At 45.3% G+C, this 22,481-nt stretch overlaps 1 protein-coding gene across 1 annotated transcript in view; it reads left to right on the plus strand.

Annotated features, from left to right (window-relative positions):
• The window catches only part of LOC138301661 (olfactory receptor 6F1-like), a 167,604-nt gene that overhangs the window by 13,551 nt on the left and 131,572 nt on the right, over window positions 1–22,481 (plus strand). The window contains exon 2 of the mRNA XM_069242175.1: window positions 5,402–5,590. Within this exon, the coding sequence (XP_069098276.1) occupies window positions 5,402–5,590 (189 nt within the window). The remainder of the gene's footprint in view (window positions 1–5,401; window positions 5,591–22,481) is intronic.

Raw genomic sequence — 22,481 nt, forward strand, 5'->3', positions numbered from 1 at the left:
GAAAAACATCCACTAACACAGTCCTTGGCAGGATGAAGCACTTTGGGCACAAAGCCCCCTCGAGAACCAGTGGAGAAAAGCATCCACTAACACAGTCCTTGGCAAGATGAAGCAATCTGGGCACAAAGCCCCCTCCAGAACCAGTGGAACATGTCACCAACTTGAGAGACTGTGGCTTTGCACTCCCCAGGACCAAACAGTGGGCAAACCACCCACTTGAGACACTGTGGCTTTGCACTCCCAGGACCAAGCAGTGGGCAAACCACCCACTTGAGAGACTGTGGCTTTTCACTCCCCAGGACCAGGCATGGAGCCCCATCGAGGAGCAGTGGCGTTGTCCCATCATCCGGCTGAGGTGCGCCCCTCCCCTCCCCCTGAGGTGCCTGTTTCTTTATCGACCTGATGCCCCTGCGGTGTTCTCTCCATTTCGAGGCAGGTGTCATGTGTGGGATTCGCCCATGCTGTTTGGGACAACTGGTCCACGGACATTTCATGGGACAGTGTACGGACTTGTGTACTTGCTGTAAATATTTTTATATACTGATTATTTACTGTTCTCTTGGGCTATCTGTTTGAATATTACACTAGTTAAACTCATTTAGTTTGGTCCTTCCGTTCTTCCAGGGGGTGATGGGGTGTATCTGTGATGTGATTGGATATGTGTGTGTATGTTGTTGTGGGTAGGGTTGTTGCGTGTGTGTGTCACTCTCTTTTCCCTCCTCCCCTCCCCTATGTGCTAAGTGCAGTACTCACCATGTTCGTCGCTGCCGCCCTTCGTACTCCTGGCAGATGAGAAGATACACCAAACCATGGCGTCCTGGTTCCTCGTATGGTGTCGAGAGGTGAGTAGTTTCCCTTCCAAAGACTGTTTCCACTGTGCTTTTGCTGGCGTTGGTACTGCCCCGGAAAAGCTGGCGGATTGGTGCCTTGTAATAGTGTGGGAGGTACATTGTGTTCGGCCTGTCTGCTGGAGGTTACCGCTGTGGTGTTTGTTTCTACCGCCATGGCGTCGGTGTGTTAAAGTGGCTGTCTGTGTTGGCGGTTTCCGCCATGGTCGTAATTCCTTTTGTTTTTACTGCCGGCCTGTTAGCTGTCTCTGATAATGGAGTCCAGTTTGTCAATCGCAAAAAGGAAGATTACCTGAAGGAATCTGGTGTGAAGCATCTGAAAAGCTTACTCTACCATCCTCAAACCAATGGTAGTAGAAAGGATGAATAGAGTGGTAGTGGAATGTATTAAATGGATAATAGGTATGATGTGGGAGAGGCAGAGAAGTCTATGCTGTGGTTTTATCGTACAACTCCACATTATCCCCGTTTGAACTTCTCAGGGGAAGATATTCCACCTCTAAACTATATTCTGTTTGGTTAACCAAAGCAGTAGAGGGTAAGGTCACATATAAGGTGGACCAGAGAAAAATGTTGGGAGGAGTAAAGGAAGCACAGAATAAAACGAAAAACAGGTACTATAAAAAAAAACCTACCAGAGTTTAAATTTTTCAACCTGGGGGTGTTGGACGCATTAAATGTCAAATATTTGTTAAAAAGGGGATGCCAGTTATGGTCAACCGGATCGACGCAGCTCCTGTTACTTCATCCTATCAGCGCAGGAAATCCATGCACCCTCCCCGGGGCATCTGAAAACCCCGCAACCCGAAGAGGATCCTCGACCGAGCGCCTGAAATCGACACACAGCCGTCCTTGCATGGAAACTAAATGACGCATCGCGGTGTGTAGCCCGAGAAATCGACACACTTCCCTTTGTTTCCACACTTCTCCTCCTCTGCAGTCCTTTGCGGAGATTTTTCACGCAAACCAGTTACTTTGTGCTTGAAAGAGACTTTGTTTGCTTTTAAAAGACTTAAGACACTTTATATCTCTTTTCAGTTATATCTCAACATTTACTTATTGCATCTTTGAACATTTTGACCTGCATCTTATTAGATAAATATTATATATTTTTCTAAACACTGTGGCCCTCATTCTGACCTTGGCGGGAGGCGGAGGCCGCCCGCCAAAGTCCCGCCGTCAGGTTACCGTTCCGCGGTCGAAAGACCGCAGCGGTAATTCTGACTTTCCCGCTGGGCTGGCGGGCGGTCTCCTTCAGACCGCCAGCCAGCCCAGCGGGAAAGAGGCTTCCACGATGAAGCCGGCTCGGAATCGAGCCGGCGGAGTGGAAGCTGTGCGACGGGTGCAGTTGCACCCGTCGCGTATTTCACTGTCTGCGCAGCAGACAGTGAAATACATGTAGGGGCCCTCTTACGGGGGCCCCTGCAATGCCCATGCCAGTGGCATGGGCACTGCAGGGGCCCCCAGGGGCCCCGCGACCCCCCCTACCGCCATCCGGATCTCGGCGGTCCGACCGCCGGGATCTGGATGGCGGTAGGGGGGGTCAGAATCCCCGCGGCGGTGCAGCAAGCTGCGCCGCCGCGGAGGATTCAATGGGGCCGCGGTACACTGGCGGGACCCCGCCAGTGGTGCCGGTCCGACCGCGGCTTTACCGCCGCGGTCGGAATCCCCATTGAAGCACCGCCGGCTTGTCGGCGGTGCTCCCGCGGTCCTCCGCCCTGGCGGTCAAAGACCGCCAGGGTCAGAATGAGGGCCTGTGTGTGTGGTGTATTTTTTTGGTGGTGCTCTATGGTGTTATTGTATGATTTATTGCACAAATACTTTACACATTGTCTTCTAATTTAAGCCTGACTGCTCAGTGCCAAGCTACCAGAGGGTGGGCACAGGAAAATTTGGATTGTGTGTGACTTACCCTGAGTAGAGTGAGGGTCCTTGCTTGGACAGGGGGTAACCTGACTGCCAACCAAAGACCCCATTTCTAAACACTATCTATCTAACTTCTCTTGTGGTGGGTGGGACGTAGCAAACAAGATCACTATACCGTATTACAAGTACATAGCTCTGTTAACAGTGGGGCTAAACAATCAATCCTCTTGCTTACAATTTAGTGACTTTCCAACAAACCGTGCTGTTTTATTTCAAGTTTCCTTCTGAACGAAACCTGAAAGTTCACTCATTACCATCTTCAAAGCACCAAAATGGCAATATTGTGTTGGCAAGCAAATCTTGGCCAAACCTGGTTTAGGTCACATGGCCCCCAGCAATGCAGAAATAACTATTTTGAGTTGGGAAAACAGGCAGGTGTCTCATGAAGCTCTCCAAAACGTGCCTGGAAATGATATCCTTGCTAGGAAAAGACAACACCCGCAAAAGACAACAGGTATATTTTTCTGTATTACACATACCCTTTCCCGAGAGGGACCACTGCCATAATATCAATCAACACAATATTGAAATATAGAAATATCAGAAAACAAATATTGTTAGCAAACATTTTGCCTTCCTATACATAACTAATAAAACCAGAATTATCAAGAAACAAATATTGTTGTAAAAAATATAGATTTATTCTTTTATCAAAAACAAATATAGGAAACAAAAATATAGTTACTTTCAAATAAACATATGATTTGTCAAAAATATCTCCTCACCCAATATCAACTCGAATAATAGTGCCAAAATAATTACATTATCATTAATATACATTAAATAACTACTTTTTACATTAAACAAATTATTAGAATAAACATTAAACAGTATATACCCACATTTGAATGAAACATTATTACATCACCAACATAATTATAATTCACCTCAATAAAATATATAACTAAGTACATACCAATACAAGGAAATGAATATTTATATGAACTACAAACATTTATACAAGGATTTAAATATTAACATACATGTCTATGTATCTGCATATATATATATAGATATATGTAAAATAATATTCAAAGTTATCAAACTACGTATTAAACATTATAAATGAAATCTAAATTAGCAATTAACGTAGAAAGAAGTAACTGCAAAAAAAATTCAAACTAAACTAACCAATAAAATCAAACTATAAATAATTTAACCAATAAAATCGCACAAGTAATTAAATCAACAATATAAAAGGCACACAAATTTCCCCAACTTAATACTGCAACAAAGACAAAAGCTGCAAGACAAGGAAGAAATCTACACATCTGGCCAAATACCTTGCAAAATAAGTAAAATGTATATTTAAACTGAAACTTGTAATTAAAATTACAACTGTAAAGAAGCAGACAATTAACAAAACACTCTCCAACTTCTATCTCGTGACATGCATGTACTGAAACCAATGCTACAATTTTGAAAAGTTCTAACCTGCCGAAAAACAACACCAATGACAAAACAGAAAAAATACCTAAAAAGTAAGTATATGTAAATTCATAAAAAACAGAAATCCACCCCAAAACTGATTAAAATAATACATAATAACCACAACCTTTAAAGCTTACCAACAAATAAGCAAATAAAAAGAAACTGACATTCTTTTTTTCTTCCAACAGAAAAGAAAAAAACCTACTCCTCATAACAACATTCCCAATGGAAAAGCTGTATAAAAGTGGGGAACATCTAAGAATTGGGGGGAATTCAAAGTCTTTGCTTTTCAAGAAACCTGGTCCATCACTTATCACCCTATCATTGGTTTCCTTCAGCATAGCAAGTTTGCCTCTAAAGAGCATAAAGATGGCAAACCCAAAAGAGGCCTCTCACTATAAATTTTAACAAAACTTCAGGTTTTGATTGAATCCACACACATGCATGATAACTGTCTTCAAGGAGTTAAATTGCTAATCTGGTGGCTGAATCGCTCGCTTCTATTAATCAACACTTTCATCAATCCATGTTTGAAGGAAAAAAGGTCAAAACTGAATCATCTTATATCAACTATATGTGGTTTGGGTAAGGATCATCTTTTAACGGACTGCATCATAACAGGCAACTTGAATGTGAACCTTTTCAAGATAATTATGAGGAAGCCCCAGAGCTGGCCCTCAACAGTGCATGGAAGTTAAACCTAAGGGGAGTTCATGAAACCTGCTGTGGGAACTGGTGGTCATGCAGCTCAACAACTTGGGCTTCAAAATCCTAAAAGGAAGGATTCTGCAGGACGTCCTACCCAACTGGACAAGATCAGGAGAAAAAAACACAGTCCTGCCTCAAATACACCAGATGCAATGTGGAAATGGTCAACTTAGTGATAAGTCAAGGTATAGTGCCCCATTCTGAGAGTGATCATTGCCCCCAGCTTATAAGAATAAACACTAGTTTGGCACATCATGCTCTGGCCTGTGTCATCAGCAAAGGAGCCTTCACAGAAAAAAATAGGTAACGTAAATGGAGGTACAACTCTGATGGCAAAATCATGGTTGAATGCATAAAAGCCATCAGTGGGGCTATCACTGAATATTCAACTCCAATCGCTGAATGGACCGATTTTACTACACTGCTGCACACAAAGTTTTCACACACAAGAACAGTTAATTTACAGCCACTGATCCACTCAAAACTAGTCCCTTCCACCGCTTTAATGGTAAGTTTGAAGAAAGCCTTGAACATCACTCTTCGAGCAGCTCACAAAAATCTAGGCACTAAAGAGTTTGTGATTGAACTCAAGCTAGAGCAAAAATGCCTTAAGAAAGTTGTATGGACTCAGAAGTCCAGACGCATTGACCAGGTCTCGACGATAATCCTGTATGAGAGTAAGAAGACAACTCAAACAACTTTTGGGCCTTGATAAACCAGCAGGTGAATAGACCAGGTAGAGCTGGCAGCGCCAACATCTCTGAATAGGAATGGTCATCCTTTCTTTCCAGACACTTCATGCCCAGTGACTCAGCAGAAAGGCCAGATTACTACACCATCCAGCAAGGGAGTGAACTCTGTTCTACTATTACTATGGAGGCCCTTGGTCCTGCTAGTTATCTGGGCTTTGAAGGTTTCACTCCCTTCATAAAAGATGTGCCCCCCTTGAAGCGGCAGCTAAACTGGACCCTGGCAAAGGCCAGATCAGATGGGGCCCCTGGGCTGAAGGCCTCCCTCAGGCACTCTTTAAGCAGGATGACCCCTTCTGGGCCTGTAAACTTACACCATTATTTGACTATTGCCTAAGGTGGTCTACAATCCTGGACCCCTGGTGTGGTGCTATTATTCAACCTGTATTTAAAGATGACTCTGAATCCACCCCAGTAATTATAGACCGATAGCACTCCTGGACAATGAAGCAAACATTTTTGCCAGCTATCTCCTGGAAGACTTACAACAAAGAGCATAGTCAAGGGGCCTTATTCCAAAGAACTAAACAGGGTTTGTTGAAAAATCTGGAACCTTGATAATCTTGCTGGCTATATCCATATTACTTGAAAGGGTGATAACATTGTGGACCTCGCTGCACTGCTGCTTTCTGGATTTCAGGGCAGCATTTGATTGTGTCCCAAGAAGGGCCTTGTGGTCAAAGTTTGTAAACTGGGAATTCCATCCAGTCTCCTCAAGGCAATTATACAATTACACACTGATACCTGGATTTGTGTAATATGGGGCGACAGAACCTGTGTGTCCAGGAAAATGGCGTCCTTGTGGGAGTTAAGCAGGGGTGTTTGTTGGCCATCTTGCATTTTAACTTGTACATCTCTGAGTTGCCCAGCACTCTTGATAACTTTAGTAATCTGCTTTATGTGGATGACTTAGGGCCTGATTATGACTTTGGTGGTCGGGGAATGCCACCAAGCCGGCGGCATCCCGATCGCCGCATAACAACATCCTTGCGGGCTGGCAGTGTAGTCAAGGTGGCAGTATTCTTTAACTCTAGGAGAGAGCCTAAAGCCAATGCCGGCTACACTTCGTGAGCCTCCAGCAAGTTGGATGCAGTGTTTTCAAGCACCATGTTGTGCATGGCAAACACTGCGTGCACCAACATTGCAGTTTTGGGGGGAACAACATGGGCTTATTCACCCTGAGCCCATTTTTGTGGCCCATTACCTGCCTTTCCACCAACCATTTCCTGGTGGTGTCCCCACCATGAAAAGTTCAGCAGAGAGGCAGAACATAATACACACGGTGGTGCTAATGCCGGCACCATCACCATTGACCACTGCTTTCCCTATGACCATCACTGCGATAGGTCTAATGTCGGTGGTGATCTTGTGGCAGTCCGGGAGCACAGATCATAAACGGGCAGTCAGACTGCTGAGGAGGCAGCAATCAGATTGCCAAAGATGGTACAGCGGTCCCAAGACAGCCAAAGTCATAATCAGCCCCAAAGTTCTGTTTAGATATACGAGGGTCAGTTTGCAGTGCTTGTTAAATGTGTTGCACTCAGTCTCCAGTTTCAACCACCTAGAAATTAATCTAAGGAAGACTAAAATTATAACACTGGACAGGTAAATCAACAAGACAGGCTGCTGGTACCTCTTGGCCAAGAAAATCTTGAAGGAACAGTCATATAAAGACCTCAGTGTCATAACTGATGCAAGGTGTTCCAAAGCCCGACACATGGAGGCCCTGGCCCTCCTGTCATCTTTTAAAAAATCGTCAAGCTCACTGGGGGGAGTGAACCTTGACCCACTTCTGAAGGTGATGAGGGCAAAGATCATCCCATTCCTGGCTCATGGCAGTGAAATCTTGCTGGGGAGGGATGGCAAACTTTTAAATAAGTTTGTCACCAAGATTTATAAGGCTGCTTTCTGACTTCTGAGATCTTTATCAGCCACTGCAAGGACAGAGGCATTTTCTAAATCTTTGCCACAAACTCCGGCTTGCCAGGCGAGGAAGTTTAGAGGCTCTACTGTGGGATGAAATTGAATCATGCAACATCAGGATCCCTACTCCTCTCACTTCAAGGCTTGTTGTAGTCTCCTGAATGCAGGAGAGCCCTGGGCTTCACATGTGAGTCAAAATGCCTTTAACATAAGCATTAAAAAGCTAGTGTGCTGCCTCTTGCATCAGGCTGACATGGCTACCCTAGCAAAGTGTAGGCATGCATGACTGTTATCAATTCTTATCAGATGCGGCACCCTCAACCTTATCTGGTTTGCACATATTCAAAATGCGAAAAACTAGAGTTCATGGCCCTGAAGCTCAGGGAGTGGGTGTTTATAAAACATCTAGCCAGGTGGTGTCAGCCCTTGGGATCAAAAATGTGCAGGGGCAGCGGCATGTATGACGCATCCCTCCAGCATGTTTGCTGCAGCTGACCCGCCTTGCTAGAGGAACGGAAAGGACTCTTAAGGCAGGAATAGAACAAATTAGGCACGCACATGTACAAGCAGGCAGCAATCATCAATACTCTCAACCCTTACAATATCACTTTGAACAATTTGCTGGTCAAGTTTGTGGTCCTAGTTGCTCAGAAGTTAAGCCTGGGGGTTACAACAGCGATTAATTTATGCACTTTAATGGTCCCCCCACCAGTTTTACAGCACACTAAGGTCAATTCTTTAAGCATTTGGCTCTAGTCTAAGGGACTGCCCTGACCGCTCCTTGTTTCATTGATGTCTCTTTGTTTTTTGGGTTGTGTGTCGGAACAACGCAGGCATTTATGATGCCTGCCTGAAGAACGTGGCCCAAACCACAAATGCGTCCCTAAAACGCATTTCTTTACCACGCAAAACATTACAACGACTTGCCTTGGGGAAAGCACTGGAGTTTGGAATGGTATAATTTACTATTCCAACTTCAGTGTGCGCCACAGTAGGGAAAGTTTTTGACATAAAGTCCAGGATCAGTCCAAAAACACTTTCCCTAAGGACAGTCGTTGTAATGACTTGCGTTGTTAAGGAATGCATTGTAAAGACATATTCGTGGTTCGGGCCTCGCTTTAAAGGCATAGCGTGGATTGAGCCACGTTGTTAAGGCTGTTTCCCGTTTTTTGGTTTCAAGCAGAGCTTGATTATGAGATCTTTGCTTTCTGTATTGGAGGGACAAAGTGTGAATGCACCCCAAGCCCTATGTAATTATTGAATATGCATTGAGCCTATTTATGTGCCAGTTCTCAAAGAGAGTAATTGATTATGCTGCTTTACTGATGTTTGGGATGCTACGATTTCAGGTAACTTGCTAGGTTAGGCCCTAGCCCCACCAGGGGACATAAAGCATAGCTCCTCTTGATAAAAGTCTGCTGTTATTTTATATTTTACACTCTGCACTTTGCTGTTATCTGCTATCAGAATAGCTGGCAGTACCAGCAGATCACCAGATGCAAAATTAAGCCAGGTGTATGTTCCAGGTGTTAACATTAGGACATCGCACCTAACTTGTGTTAACAAAAATGAGTCACACCTGTATATATTGCACCCTGGACTTTTATTAACTGCTGCAGCAGTTTCCTGCACCAGCAGTATTGACAAATGCAGAATGTTTGAAATACACCTATCCTTTATTTTAGACTGCTCATATTACCATTGGTTTTAATGGTACATTTTTTATGTAACAACACTTTCCAAGCCATCTGATTTGGAATTTTATTAATGGTTATGTTCTTATTGAATGTAATGGTTTTAAAAAAAAAGTATTAAGCTGACTTTCTATATAGTGTACTAAGATGAAGTACACTGTGCATAGTCTAGTGGATCCCCAGAGGTTTGCAGAGGGAGAAATGGATAGGTTTAGTGCTCTTTTTGTGGTAGTGTGGGCAAGTAGTTAGGCTTAACAAGGAGTTGTGTTAAGCATTTGTTGTTCTCACAGAGGCCATAAATGAGAGACTTTCAAAGAATAAATCCTAGACCAATTTAGAAAAATAACAGTTGCTTTTACATCTGCTTTAAACCAAAGAACGTCGTTATTAGGTAAGCAGTTTTTATATATTTTTTTTTTCCTGTTTCAAAACTCGACACAGTGCAATTTTCAGAGTCTTCAATGTTAACATATGAGAGGAAAACAAGGAGGCAGTTTCACAGGTAAGTACACAACTTACAAATCCCAGTCTCAGTGTTTTAGACTAGCACTGGGCAAGGTTAATGTTGGTACCAAGAGTGCACCCACAGCAGCATGGGGGCGGCTTGGTGCAGAGGTCAAAGTCAGAGTCAGTGCACAATGTTAATCAATGGAGACTGCCCGGGTGAAGACGTGCTGCTCCCAGGGAAGTACAAGCGGTGTTAGAGGTTGGTCTCCGGGGGTTGAGGCGAGCACCGGGGAGGGTCACAAGGCAGCACCAAACTTACAGCCTCAGCTGCACAGGGGCAGCTGGGTGCAGAGTGCTAACACAGCTCTGGGTGCCCAATGCTATCCAATGGAGACGGGGCATCTGCTGAAGCGTTGAGTAATGGGAGGTCAGGGGTCGATCTGCTGGTGTTGAGGTAAGTACAATGGGGGCCACAGGGCAGCACCAAATTACACCCTCAGCGGCACAGGGGCAACCGGGTGCAGAGTGCCAACACAGCATCAGATGCACAATGTTATTCAAAGGAGGAGATCAAATTCAGAAACAGGCTGTAGGCTCTGGCCAGGAGACCTGGTATGGTCAACCCACAGCTGGCCAGGTACATATATGCCAGGGGTCTTAGGGACACTGATGGTCCAGCTCCCCAAGTACCAGGGGCTCTGGGTTCAAAGGTGTCTTTTGGCGTTGGAAACAGCTTACCGGGCAGGTTGCGGTCATAGGGAGTCCTTGGATTTAGGCTGCAGGTGTAACAGTGGAGTCTGACAGGGGTCACCCTATTGTGGACTCTTGCTCAGAAGCACTGAGGAACCTTCGCTGGACAGGTGGGCCACTTGGACTCGAGCCGGGGGTGTCAGGTGCAGAGGTGGTTCCAGGCATTGGTTTCGCAGTTCCTCAGGCAGACTTCTTGTTCTTTAGAGATGGTTTCTTTTGGACAGGTCAGCTGTCCACTGAAGTTCTTGGTCTTTATTGAAGGCAGGCAGTCCTCCCAAGGCTTTGGAGGTTGCTGGGCTGCAGAAGAAAATATCTTTGTGCACAGATTCTTTGAAGGCTGCAGACAGGCCGGTAGGACTGAGGCCAAGTCAGTTGGTTTCTTCAGTCTTCTTTGCTTGGCAACTTGTGTTGTCCGGCTCTTCTTAGGTTGAGAGGAATCTGATTCTAGGGGTTAGGGGTACCATCTAAATAGTGAATGTAGTGGTGTTACAGGGAGTGCCAGGTGGTGGCCAATGGGATACTCATCTTTTGGGTGACTATAGCCTTTCTATGACCACTCCTTTGGGAAGTAGTATAGCCCTAACCCTATTGGTATAATGCATTCCAGCAAGATAGAGGAATTAATAAGTGGTGTCCACTTCAGCTTGTCCATCCTAGGGGTGGGATTGGAATGATGTGGGTGACCTCATAATTTACTTAATTTTCCCACCAGTCCTGCTGCCAAAAGTATGGTCAGGATCTGGAGGTTGGTCTGCTCTACTATTTGGAGAGGCCTGGGTTGTATTTCAAGGTGGTAAGGCCTTTAAAGCTCCCAGATTCAGTGAAGGGTTATTAACACAAGATGTTTGATACCAAACATCCCGATTGCCAGTGAAGTCATCATTTAGCTAGGGAACTCATAATGACCAGTGCCCAGCACATGTACTTAAAGTGGCTTCATTGCTCACTTACTATGTCTGAGAATCAACAAGGACATAGCAGGGGCATATCTACTCATGCAGGTATGCCCTCACGGGTAATATAATGCACCCTAATTTTAGGACTGGAAGGCCTGCTAGAGGTGTGACTTACATATATTGCGTGCAGTGTAAACAGAACAGAGCACACAGGCTGTGTAATGTGTCGTGTTTTCATTTTAGTTCTGCACCCAGACACACTGCCTGCGAAAGCAGCATTGTGTGAACTTAGTGAGAGGGTCCCTGAGGGTGGTGCAATTCGTGCTGCATCCCTCAGGGGTCTTCCTTTAGTACTCTATGCACTAAGTACCAGGGATCCCATTTACTAGGGACTTACAGTGGTATCTAAAGGTTTGCCAATTGGGTAAAACGACAGTGCATTTTTGGGGAAAGAGATCTGTCACTGGGGACATGTATATCAGGGACCCAGTGCACTTTCAGTGGGGGATTGACCATCTCAAAAGAGGCACTTTCCTACAAAAAAAAAAAAAACAATAAACATTATTATTATTACATATAAGTACAAATAATAAAAGAGGTTGCAGAACTTTATATATAAATAACAAACGTATTAACATTTTAAAATTGTAATTACCTCTACTATTATACTACTTTCCGATAAAATGACAGAAATAGCACATACATAACACCCTAGAAAGGAAAGCAATTGCTAAGCCACATGGGCTACACCTACAACGAAGAAATTACATCGATGGAAACCGTGAGTTGGTAATGTACCAAAAATTACATATGCTACGAGAGGGCCACTACAAAAGATGATGTTGTAATTAATCTAAGGGAACACAACCACCCTCCTCAAATCATAATGTTATAGAAATAGAAGTAAGGGAGGTAATACAGGGTATAAAAGAGGCAAGCACTAGCTCCCAGGAGCCCACAACCCAAATCTTAAAAGATATAGGGCCATATTTACAAGGACCTTTGCGCTGCTGGAATGTCACTTTTAGTGACGGTCCGGCAGCGCACACTGCAGGGCCATATTTGCATAGTTATGTAAAGCCACTCTGCATGGCTTTTCATGGCCTTGTAAATATGGACTGAGTCAACACAGCGCAAGGCACTGCGTTGACTCACCCTGCGACAGGGAGGCATTCCAAGGATGTTGTGGTGCGTCTTCCCATACAAAACCCATGTATTTTGACAGTTTCCCAGATTTACAAGGGTTTATAAACCTAAGAATGCATCAAAAGCCTACACCTCCCAGGGGAGGCATAAGGGAGGCAGAACGAGGAGAAATACCTTTATTTCTCCTTGTTTTTTGCTTTTTTCTACGGTGCTGTATTCTGTAGCACACGTAGAAAGAGGAAACACCTTTTGCAATTGTTTTTGTGCAAGAAAGTCTTCCTTTCTCCACAAAAACAATCATCCCTGCACCAAAGACACCCTTGCACCGCTGTGCAAGGGTGTCTGCCCTGCAGCATGGCAGCCAATTGTGTTGCAGCACAGGGGAAAAGGACAGTAATGCACAGTAGCTTTTCAATACAGCACATTCCTGCCCTTTTTGTTTCATGCTGGTCAGTGTAGCAAGACGGATTGCAGTGCTGCTGTCTGCCAAAAGCTTGTACATATGCCCCATACTCCCTAAAGTCCCCAAACAAATCACAGGCCAACTACCAGGTATAACCACTTTAAAGCTTTTGATTGCACAAGCTAAAAAGCCATTTTCTGCCCCCAGATGATAGCAAGATGTAGAAATATCTGAACAGTTAAAAAGTACTCACTAATCCTTCCTGTATATGACAACCTAACCAATGATAGACAAATCCAAATATTTTTTATAGTAGATAACTGAACCATTGACATACCTGGATGATGAATGGCACCTTCAAAATGTGTCCCAAACCATTCACTCAAATATGCACCCTCCACGGTGTATATCAAAACACACATATTCCTTTTATACATACCCTCCTACCAACTACACAAAGTAGCACTTGCTACAAACTTAATCCATATTAAGCATACAACAAAAATATTTACAGACTCTGAACAAGCCATGATTCAAGCCATTTAAAAATGTTTGTCCCAGACAGCCATGAAAGACTGTTATTAGCATGTCAGTCAAAGCATATGGAGTCACCTCCAACAATCTGCCCTAAGTGTAAAATATACTACAAGCAGTCATGTTGTCTTCAAAATTAAAAATGATAGCACTAGCCTAAGTCCCTGTCACTGAGGTAACTAACCATTGCAATGTACTAATAGAAAGCCCTTTCTACCAACACAATGAGCACAAACCAAGCCCCTTAATGGATTATTTTGAAGATATTTGGGTTGGCAACCTACATCACTCTGGACATAGACACCAACCTACATTTCAACTGGTGGAATGTCTATGACAGCACCTTGCCAGAGGAAGTGAAAACAAACAATGCAGTGGATCGATGGCAATCCATTTAGGCAGAATGCAACCTATACTCTATACGTTTATAGAAGTATTACAAAATAGTGAAGCTTCCAACAACTACAAAAGGAGCAATCTGTAACCCAAATGACACCTAAACGTAACAAACTAAAAGAATGCACAACATGCTATAATTGAAAGTCGAACTCTTCATTAACTGAGTTTGGCAATCAGACCATCAGAACTCCATTTTGGTGGTCCCAAAAAGACCTCTGCACTGGCGGTCCCCAGACCGCCTTATTAAGATTTATACAGGCAGAACCACTGTCCACCAAGAAAAAAAGGCAGACTGCCAACAGTGCAGTGGCTTCAATCTAGGTGGCAAAACCTCCAGTGCTGCCAGCGCCACGGCCACCCACAAGCCTATAACAAACACACAGTTGCCATGGCAGTCTCCTCGTGGTGGTCAGCCAATAGCAGTCGACCACCATGGTCCCCATCCAGCAAAGTAACAGACAAGTACACATTGAATGAATTAAAAAACAACACAGCTGACACACATTGGCCAAGAGGACACACCTGCAAAGGGCACTATAAAAAACACCCCGCCACAGACTTCAATCCTTTGCATTTTCACTGCAGCACAGCAATACAGACAACACATCATTTTTTTTTTTACATAAGGCAGCCCTTCTTTTCAGCATCCCATTTTGTACCTTTCACACACATTGTCTATTTTTTCCTCATAGCCGCTTGTCTTTTGGAGTTAGTCACTGTCACCCCCTATAATTTTCAGTCATGTCACGGTCCAAACACCAACAATTTTCAGAGGATGAGTTGAGAGACATGGTCGATGAAATCATTAGAGTAGAGGCACAATTGTTTGGAGTCCAAGTCCAGCACACTCCTCTCAGTAGGAAAATGGAAATGTAGGACAGGTTAGCCAATAGAGTGAATGCTGTAGGCACCACCCTGCGCACAAAGGAGGACATTAGGAAGAGGTGGAATAACCCCAGGGGATAGGTCCATTCCCTGTTCTCCAGCCACCAGCTGGAGGCCAAGAAGATTGGTGGTGGCCCTTCCAGTACCCCATTAAGACTCTTTTCCTTGGAGGAGAAGGTATTGGCCATCCAGCATCCTGGGGGCTTGACAGGAATACCTGGGTGGAGTCTGGTAAGTTACAAGACAAAACTGTCACAAAAGTGCCATGTCATGCATTCACACAACTCAGCTTTTGCCACTGTCTTGTTCATGTACCTCACCAACATGCAATACCCAGAGTATCTGAGATTTAACACTGTCAGTGTGTATAACTGGATCCAACATCACAGCTACCAAGGCCTATCACATGCTATATTTCCAAATGGTGCCTGTACATATCACAATACCAAAGACACATTCCAGGATTCAAGGTGTGTCCCAAAATATGAATGTATGCTCAAACCTAAATGCAGCCTGCATACAAATATGTACCAAACATTTGTCGAGTGTTGGGGAGTAGAGAGAGTGACCTGACTGCAACTCCCAGGAGGCCCTGTTTCAGTAAATCCAAACACCAGCCCAGTGTCCACTTGTTCCAATACATCTGTTAGTGAACTCCCACATGAGGTGTACTCACCTGGGAGGATAGCATTTGTATAGTGTATATAGAAGAGGGAGTGATCACACTGCAACTCCCATGAGGCCCTGTGTCTGTAACTCCAAACACCAGCCCAATGGTCACTTGTCCAAATACCTCTGTTTGTGAACTCTCAATTGAAGTGTACTCATTTGTATAGTGTGCATAGTGGAAGGAGTGATCTGACCGCAACACGCTGGAGGCCCTATTTCAGCAACACCAAACACCAGCCCAGTGTTCACTTGTCAAAATACTCCTGTGTCTTGACTCTCACTTACCTGGGAGGATGCCATTTGTATAGTGTGTGTGGTAGAGGGTGTGACTGGACTGCAACTATCAGGAGGCACTGTGTCAGTCACTCCAAATACCAGCCCAGTGTTCACGTCCAAGTACCCCCTGTTTGTGAACTCTCAAATAAAGCGCACTCACCTGGGAGGATACCATTTGTATAGTATATGTAGTAGAGAGTGATCAGACTGCAACTCCCAGGAGACCCTGTTTCAGTAACTCCAAACACCATCCCAGTGTTCACTTGTCCAAATAGCCTTGTACCTTAACTCTCAACAGAAGTGTACTCACTTGGGAGGATACCATTTGTATAGTGTGTGTAGTAGAAAGATTGATTTGACTAAAACTCCCAGGAGCACCTGTTTCAGTAACTCCAAACACCGGCCCAGTGTTCACTTATGCAAATACCCTTGTTTGCTAACTCTCACTTGAAGTTTACTCACCTGGGATTGACCAAGATACAGATCAAGCTCAACTCAGATATGAGTCTGTCAACCTAGCTCCATCTTGACCTGTTAACCCAAGATGAAACTATTGAGGACAGGAATGACATCTTACCCTGTGTGTACAACAAGTATTCCTAAGGCCTCAAGCTGCACCACCAGATTGGTATTGGCAGCAAACACATTAACACAGCACTATGCACATGATGCCTCTGGTCACATTCACTAGAAAGTTCGGGGTTTGCCTTCATCCCACTCAGCTAGGCCTCCAAATAGTCGAAACTATATGTTGCTTCTTCACTGTGTTGGCTACACTAGTGGTAAGATGTAATTTTCAGGCCACCGTCCAAAGTGCAGCTGATCTGCACATCTCATCAACTGCTTGAGTTAATTGGTTTGGCATGCTTCACACATGTCATGTCAAATCACCAAATACCATGGTTACTAGGCACAATTGGATTAGCTACAATATAACTTTGTTCAAGGTCTCTGTTTACTGTAACACCAAAACTTTGGAAGTAGATGTCACAATTCAACCAGTAACAATATACTTTTTTCATCAACAGATGGATCTGCCGCTGGGCACACGGAGGCCACAAAACAGATTACCACTACCCCCCTGGATGAAGCCCTCAGTGACGCAAACACTCCTGGACATGTGGACGTGGAGGGAGGTTCTCGTCCACCTGGCAACCTGGTCAGATGGCAAGAGTGAGTCTCACTTTGCACACAATGTCACCTCCCAGCCCTGTTGCTTCTACATCACAAGAAACTATTTGCCCCCAACCTTTGTACCTAGCACAGTTTTCAACACCTTGTGCCCCCCCCAGTCCTGGATCCTGAATTGCAGCTCAACACTTCGGACACTGAGGCTTCAGGACCCAGTCGGAGAGGGGACCCTGTGCCAAGGATATGGGCTCGTGGGGGTAGAATGCTAAGGAGGGGTGTTGTGGGCCAGTGGGCTGAGGCCACTGGGCTGCCCTAGGCCAGGACACCATCAGCCACATCTTGGAGGTCTATCAGGAGTCCCATGCGTGATGGCCAGGTGTTGACCAAACTCCAGGAAATCAAGCAGCTACAGAGAGATATGTGTGAACAGATGTAGGCCCACAATTCCGACATGGCCTCCCTAACAGGGGTGCTAAGGGACAAATACACAGTCCTGAGTAGGGCTTTTCAAAAACAATCTTCCCCTTCCTTTGGCTCATCAACACCAGGCACATCAACATCAGTGCCAGCTACTGGGAGGCCCCCCCAGAGGAAGAACCCACCCCAGACACCCCTGCCTCTGTAGCAGCAGAACCCTCTATGCCGCCACAACAAGTGGGGACATCCAACAAAGAGTCCAGGAGCTGCAGATGGCAGAGCTGCAGTCCAGCCCGAATTGCCAGGTCAGGTCCTCCGTGGACCAGAAACTAGCATCCTTGGACCGGTTTCGGGGTATCACACCTCTTCAGCCAGGCTAGCTTCAATCTGGTGGCATAGTGAGCACGGGACCCACGTCTGGGCATACCCTTCCCATTTGGGTCAACAACTGCAAAAAGAACAGTTGATGGATCGAATGTAGACTAAATCAAACATTCAGTCACAGATCTGGATTTAATCCATCAGTTTTTTTGCTCACTATGCCATTCCAGTTTGGACAAAGCAATATGCAAATCAGTCTTGACCCTGTTCCCCATGGGAACAGTCCAGCCCGACCTACCAGGTCAGGTCCTTCCTGGACCAGAAGAAAGTATCCTGGGACCAGTTTCGGGGTATGACTCCTTTTCAGCCAAGCTAGCTTGAATATGGTGGCATAGTGAGCACATGACCCAGGTCTGGGAATACCCTTCCCACTTGGGGCGACAAATGCAAAAAGAACAGTTGATGGATGGAATGTGGACCAAATCAATCATTCACTCCTAGTCACAGATCTGAATTTAATCCATCATTTTTTGTACTCACCATGCCATTCCAGTTTGGACCCAGCCATATATAAATCAGTCTTGACTCTGTTCCCCCATGGGAACAGTCCAGCCCGAACTGCCAGGTCAGGTCCTCCCTGGACCAGAAACAAGGATCATGGGACCGTTTTCGGGGTATCACCCCTCTTCAGCCAGGCTAGCTTGAATCTGGTGGCATAGTGAGCACGTGACCCACGTCTGGGCATACCCTTCCCACTTGGGGCGACAAATGCAAAAAGAACAGTTGATCGACAGAATGTAGACCAAATCAAACATTCACCCCAAGTCACATATCTGTGTTTAATCCATCAGTTTTTTTACTCACCATGCTCACTATGTTAAGTTCAGCCACATTGTGTTGAGTGAGGTGTTTGGGTCCTCGATGATATGATGTATTTAACTAGGCAAAGAGACATTACTGCCATCCAATGACATCTCTTTCCTCATGATTGTTGTAAATGTCAGACAACATTTATGTGCATGTCAGCATGAGCTGTGTATCCGTGATGTATGAGTCATTTGAGAATCTTGTAAGCAATGTGTATAGTGCCTCAGTTATTCCAAACCACATATAACCTTGCTAAACTGTTGTGTGGAAGGCATATCCTGACTTACTCTGCCCTTCAGGTTGCCAAACACTACATGCCAAGTTGCTGATGGCCACATGATCTACTGTCATGCATGGATGTAATGGGAATCAAGTGTCAAGTAGGTTCTGTCTGCTCAGCCTGTAGATACCAGGGTCTGTCAAAGGTATCTCCCAGTATGAGACCTAGTCTCGGCTGTGGGAGAGTCACTGTGGCTAAGCAACTGTGGCACTATACCACTCCCTATACCTGAGCAGATCCTGGCATGTGGTCAATATGATGTTCTAGTGGCAAAACCTGCCATGAATGCCTCATTCCTTTGACTAGATTAGGAATGGATACAGAGGTAAATAATTTATCGAGATCCATATGTTCATTTTACATCATTGTCAATGTGTGTCTAAACTCATGACAGGGCCCTTACTCCCACAACTCTGTTGTCACCTTTACACAGGTCATATTTGTCCTGTACAGGCATATTACATAAATGACAGTCCCACAGTGTAGACAGTATGTTGATTCCTGGGAAGCCATGATATGTGACTCAGAACCTTGGTCACACAGCAGAAACTACAATGCATGCCTTTGCATGTTGGATGCCATCTCTGTAGGATGGACATATATGTCCAAAGGAGTGTTCTGTGGTACAGGTACAGGTCTGTATTTGTTATTCCACATGTCCACACATGGACAAGGAAGAGACTTTCTGTACCCACCAGGCCAGCCCCTTGATTGTTACTCATGTGTAATGATGAAGTTTGTACTATGGCAGTTGCCTCTAGGGTCTGTATGCAGTGAGTCATTCTCACAGACTGTGAATATATTGGTCCATTCAGGCCTAAGGAGTTTAGTCTTCAGAAGCCACATAGGTGTGTAGTGTTTCATTGTGGCTCACATCACAGTACAGGTTAATACAGCAAGGGCTTCCTGATGTCAGCAAATTTGCCCAGTCATTGTAGGCCATGAGCAGGGTACTGGGTCCATTTGCAGATGCAAATACATATGTCTGTAGTCATATCCCTATACTTATTGGCTTGTGTGTTTCACACTTGTGGAGTGTGAACAAATTGAAAAGTTCTAGCTTGGTGTTTCTGACATGTATATCACTCAACCATTTGTGACAAACCCTGTGATTGTAATCGCTTGAATTGAATTTTACATCCATGCATGTCAGCGCCCATCAAAAAAAGGAGCTCTGGAGAGCAATCGCCACGGTCCCTGGGTGTCCAAAGCCAGGAGAGTACCCACTGTCGCAAGAGATGTGAGGGCCTGAGATGCTGGGCCCGGAAGATCGCTGATGTCCAGCTGGGGGTATCCTCCCAGCATGGGGGGGGGTGCCCGTCAGACCATGACCCCCTACTGGCTGGCTATCTTGCAGTGGCCTATCCAGACCTTGTTGAGCATTGGCGGACAGCACGGCAGCAACAAAGGGGTTAAGTACAAGGCATATTCCTGCCTGTCACATTGCCAAGTGAATGTGTTAGGTTCTCACTGCTCCCCCTGACCAAAATGGAAACAATAATGTGGCTTCCAATTGGGCAACATGCTGAGGGCCTTCAACAAGTACTTGCAAAACTCTGGGCCTCTCCAATACCCAAGGGACTGATGGTATCTACTGATGCATTCAGAGTATGTCATTGTAAGGGGTGCCAGACATTAGTGGGTGATTTCTCTGGGGATTGCTGATTCATTGTGTTGTGGAGTTTAGAGGCATATCTCCCTGACATATTGTACATGTCTACAGTGTCTACTTATATCTCAAATGTGTGGCCTATCTGAGCAACATTAGTACTACCTCCATGACTCTACTGGGACAAATATCACTTGGTGAAGTGTGCATTGTGGAACAGCTTTCAGTGTGACATGAGTATTTCCATGTTGCCTTTTCCAGGCTATTATACTTTTGTCAGCAACATTGCATGCTGTGAGAGCATCCTTTGATATTGTTAGTTCATTTTGTATGCGACAAATAGATGTGTGTCTGACCTTGTGTGGTGTCTCTGGGAATGGACTTGGCATTGGCCTACTATTGTAGGTTACTGAGGTTTGCTCCAAGGGACAAGCATTGAAGGTGATGAGGTCTCCTACTTGTTCAATGGTTACTGTGATTACACAACTTCAACCATGCAATTTTAGTTGCCTGAGATCCTGATTTTCCTGTTGGCAACTGTTGACAGTTAGTTGGCATGCATGCATCTGGTATGGTACATGCATGTGCCACTTAGGTGGAGTTTGTTGCTGGGGCCTACTTGACATCAAGGTAATGTTTGCTAATCACAACTGTGTGTGATCAGGAACATGTGATGACCCTATTTGTCTTTGTATTTGCAGCATCACCACAGGGAAGCAAAGGAGAACGGGCACAGCCGAGTGGGGAAGTATCTGGCCATGGGACCTTGGGTCAAGACACCACTGACACAGAGGAACCCAGTGGCCTGGAGGGTGAATAGAGTGCCACAGGGGAGATTGGATCTACATCCTTATCATCATCAGATTCTTCCTACAGTGGCCATTCCCTAGTAGTGGTGGACACATTGAGACGTACTTCTATAACATCTTTGTCCGCCACCCCCAGTTCTATCACCACCCTCCCTGTTGCTCCCCACCCAGTTGCCCGTGCTCGCTCACCCAAGAGGGTAGGTGTCGCCTTTGCCGCAGACATCTCTGACCAAGCCCCTGTTACCCCTGCTGCCCTCAGTGAGGAGGCTATTGATCTCTTGAGGAGTATCTCTGTGGGTCAGATAGCCATTGTGAATGCCACCCATGGGTTGTCCAGCCAACTGCAGCAGACAGATGCATTCCTAAAAGGCATTCATAATGTAATGTCTGGCCTACAGAGATCTTTTCAGGCTCTAGGCTCCACACTATTGGCTGCCAGTCCCCCCCACCTTCCGTCCCCTCTCCACCTCCCTCTTTCCAATACAAATCCCTAATGCACACAGGCCGATCTGAACACACACAAGAAAAGAACACATAAACAGACACCACAAAACACACCAGCATGCAAGCACTCAACAGACACCCACACACACATCAGTCACCACATCCCCAGAAACCCCCTCCACCCTCACTGTACCACACACAACATCAAGCATACCCAAAGCACTACTGCAATAGTCAGTGACACACCTACCATAGCGGCAGACACCATCCCAACAGACACACAGACATCCACCTCATCTACCACAGCTCAGGCATTACCCCAACAGACACACACATACACCACTACAAGCATACCCGCAGACACCAACCCAATAGACACACACACATCCACCCCTCCCACCTCACCCAGCACTTCCACCTCCCAGCCCCCCATGACATGCAAACACCCACACTTAGACAACACTCAAAAGAAGCATACCTCATACACACACACACCCAAGACATCCGAAACGACACAGCAGACAACCACCCCTTCTGATGACTATCTCTTTGTTTCTAAGTCAGATTTTTTTGTTTGAGCTTGCCTTTACCCCTGTTCTCTCCACCCCATCCCAAACCCTATAGGCCCCCACCCACCTCCTAACCCATCCTTTCCACCTCAAGGTCCTCCCCTGTCACACCTGCTTCCCTGCAAGTACTCATACCACCCAAGAAGAAATCTACCCCTCCCAAAAACAAACCCTCTCAACCTAAATCCCATCCCCCAAGGATGATCCCTTAGGTGAATGCCTACCCACTTGATGCCCCTTTCTGTAGAGATTCTCTGGCAATAAAGGAGTCAAGTGAGAGCACAATCATTTTCCTGGACAAAACCATATGGACTGGCCAATGGTCTTGGACTTTTCTAGTATGTTTACAA

The sequence above is a fragment of the Pleurodeles waltl genome, chromosome 6, assembly GCF_031143425.1.
Source record: "Pleurodeles waltl isolate 20211129_DDA chromosome 6, aPleWal1.hap1.20221129, whole genome shotgun sequence".
Classification (NCBI taxonomy): Eukaryota; Metazoa; Chordata; class Amphibia; order Caudata; family Salamandridae; genus Pleurodeles; species Pleurodeles waltl.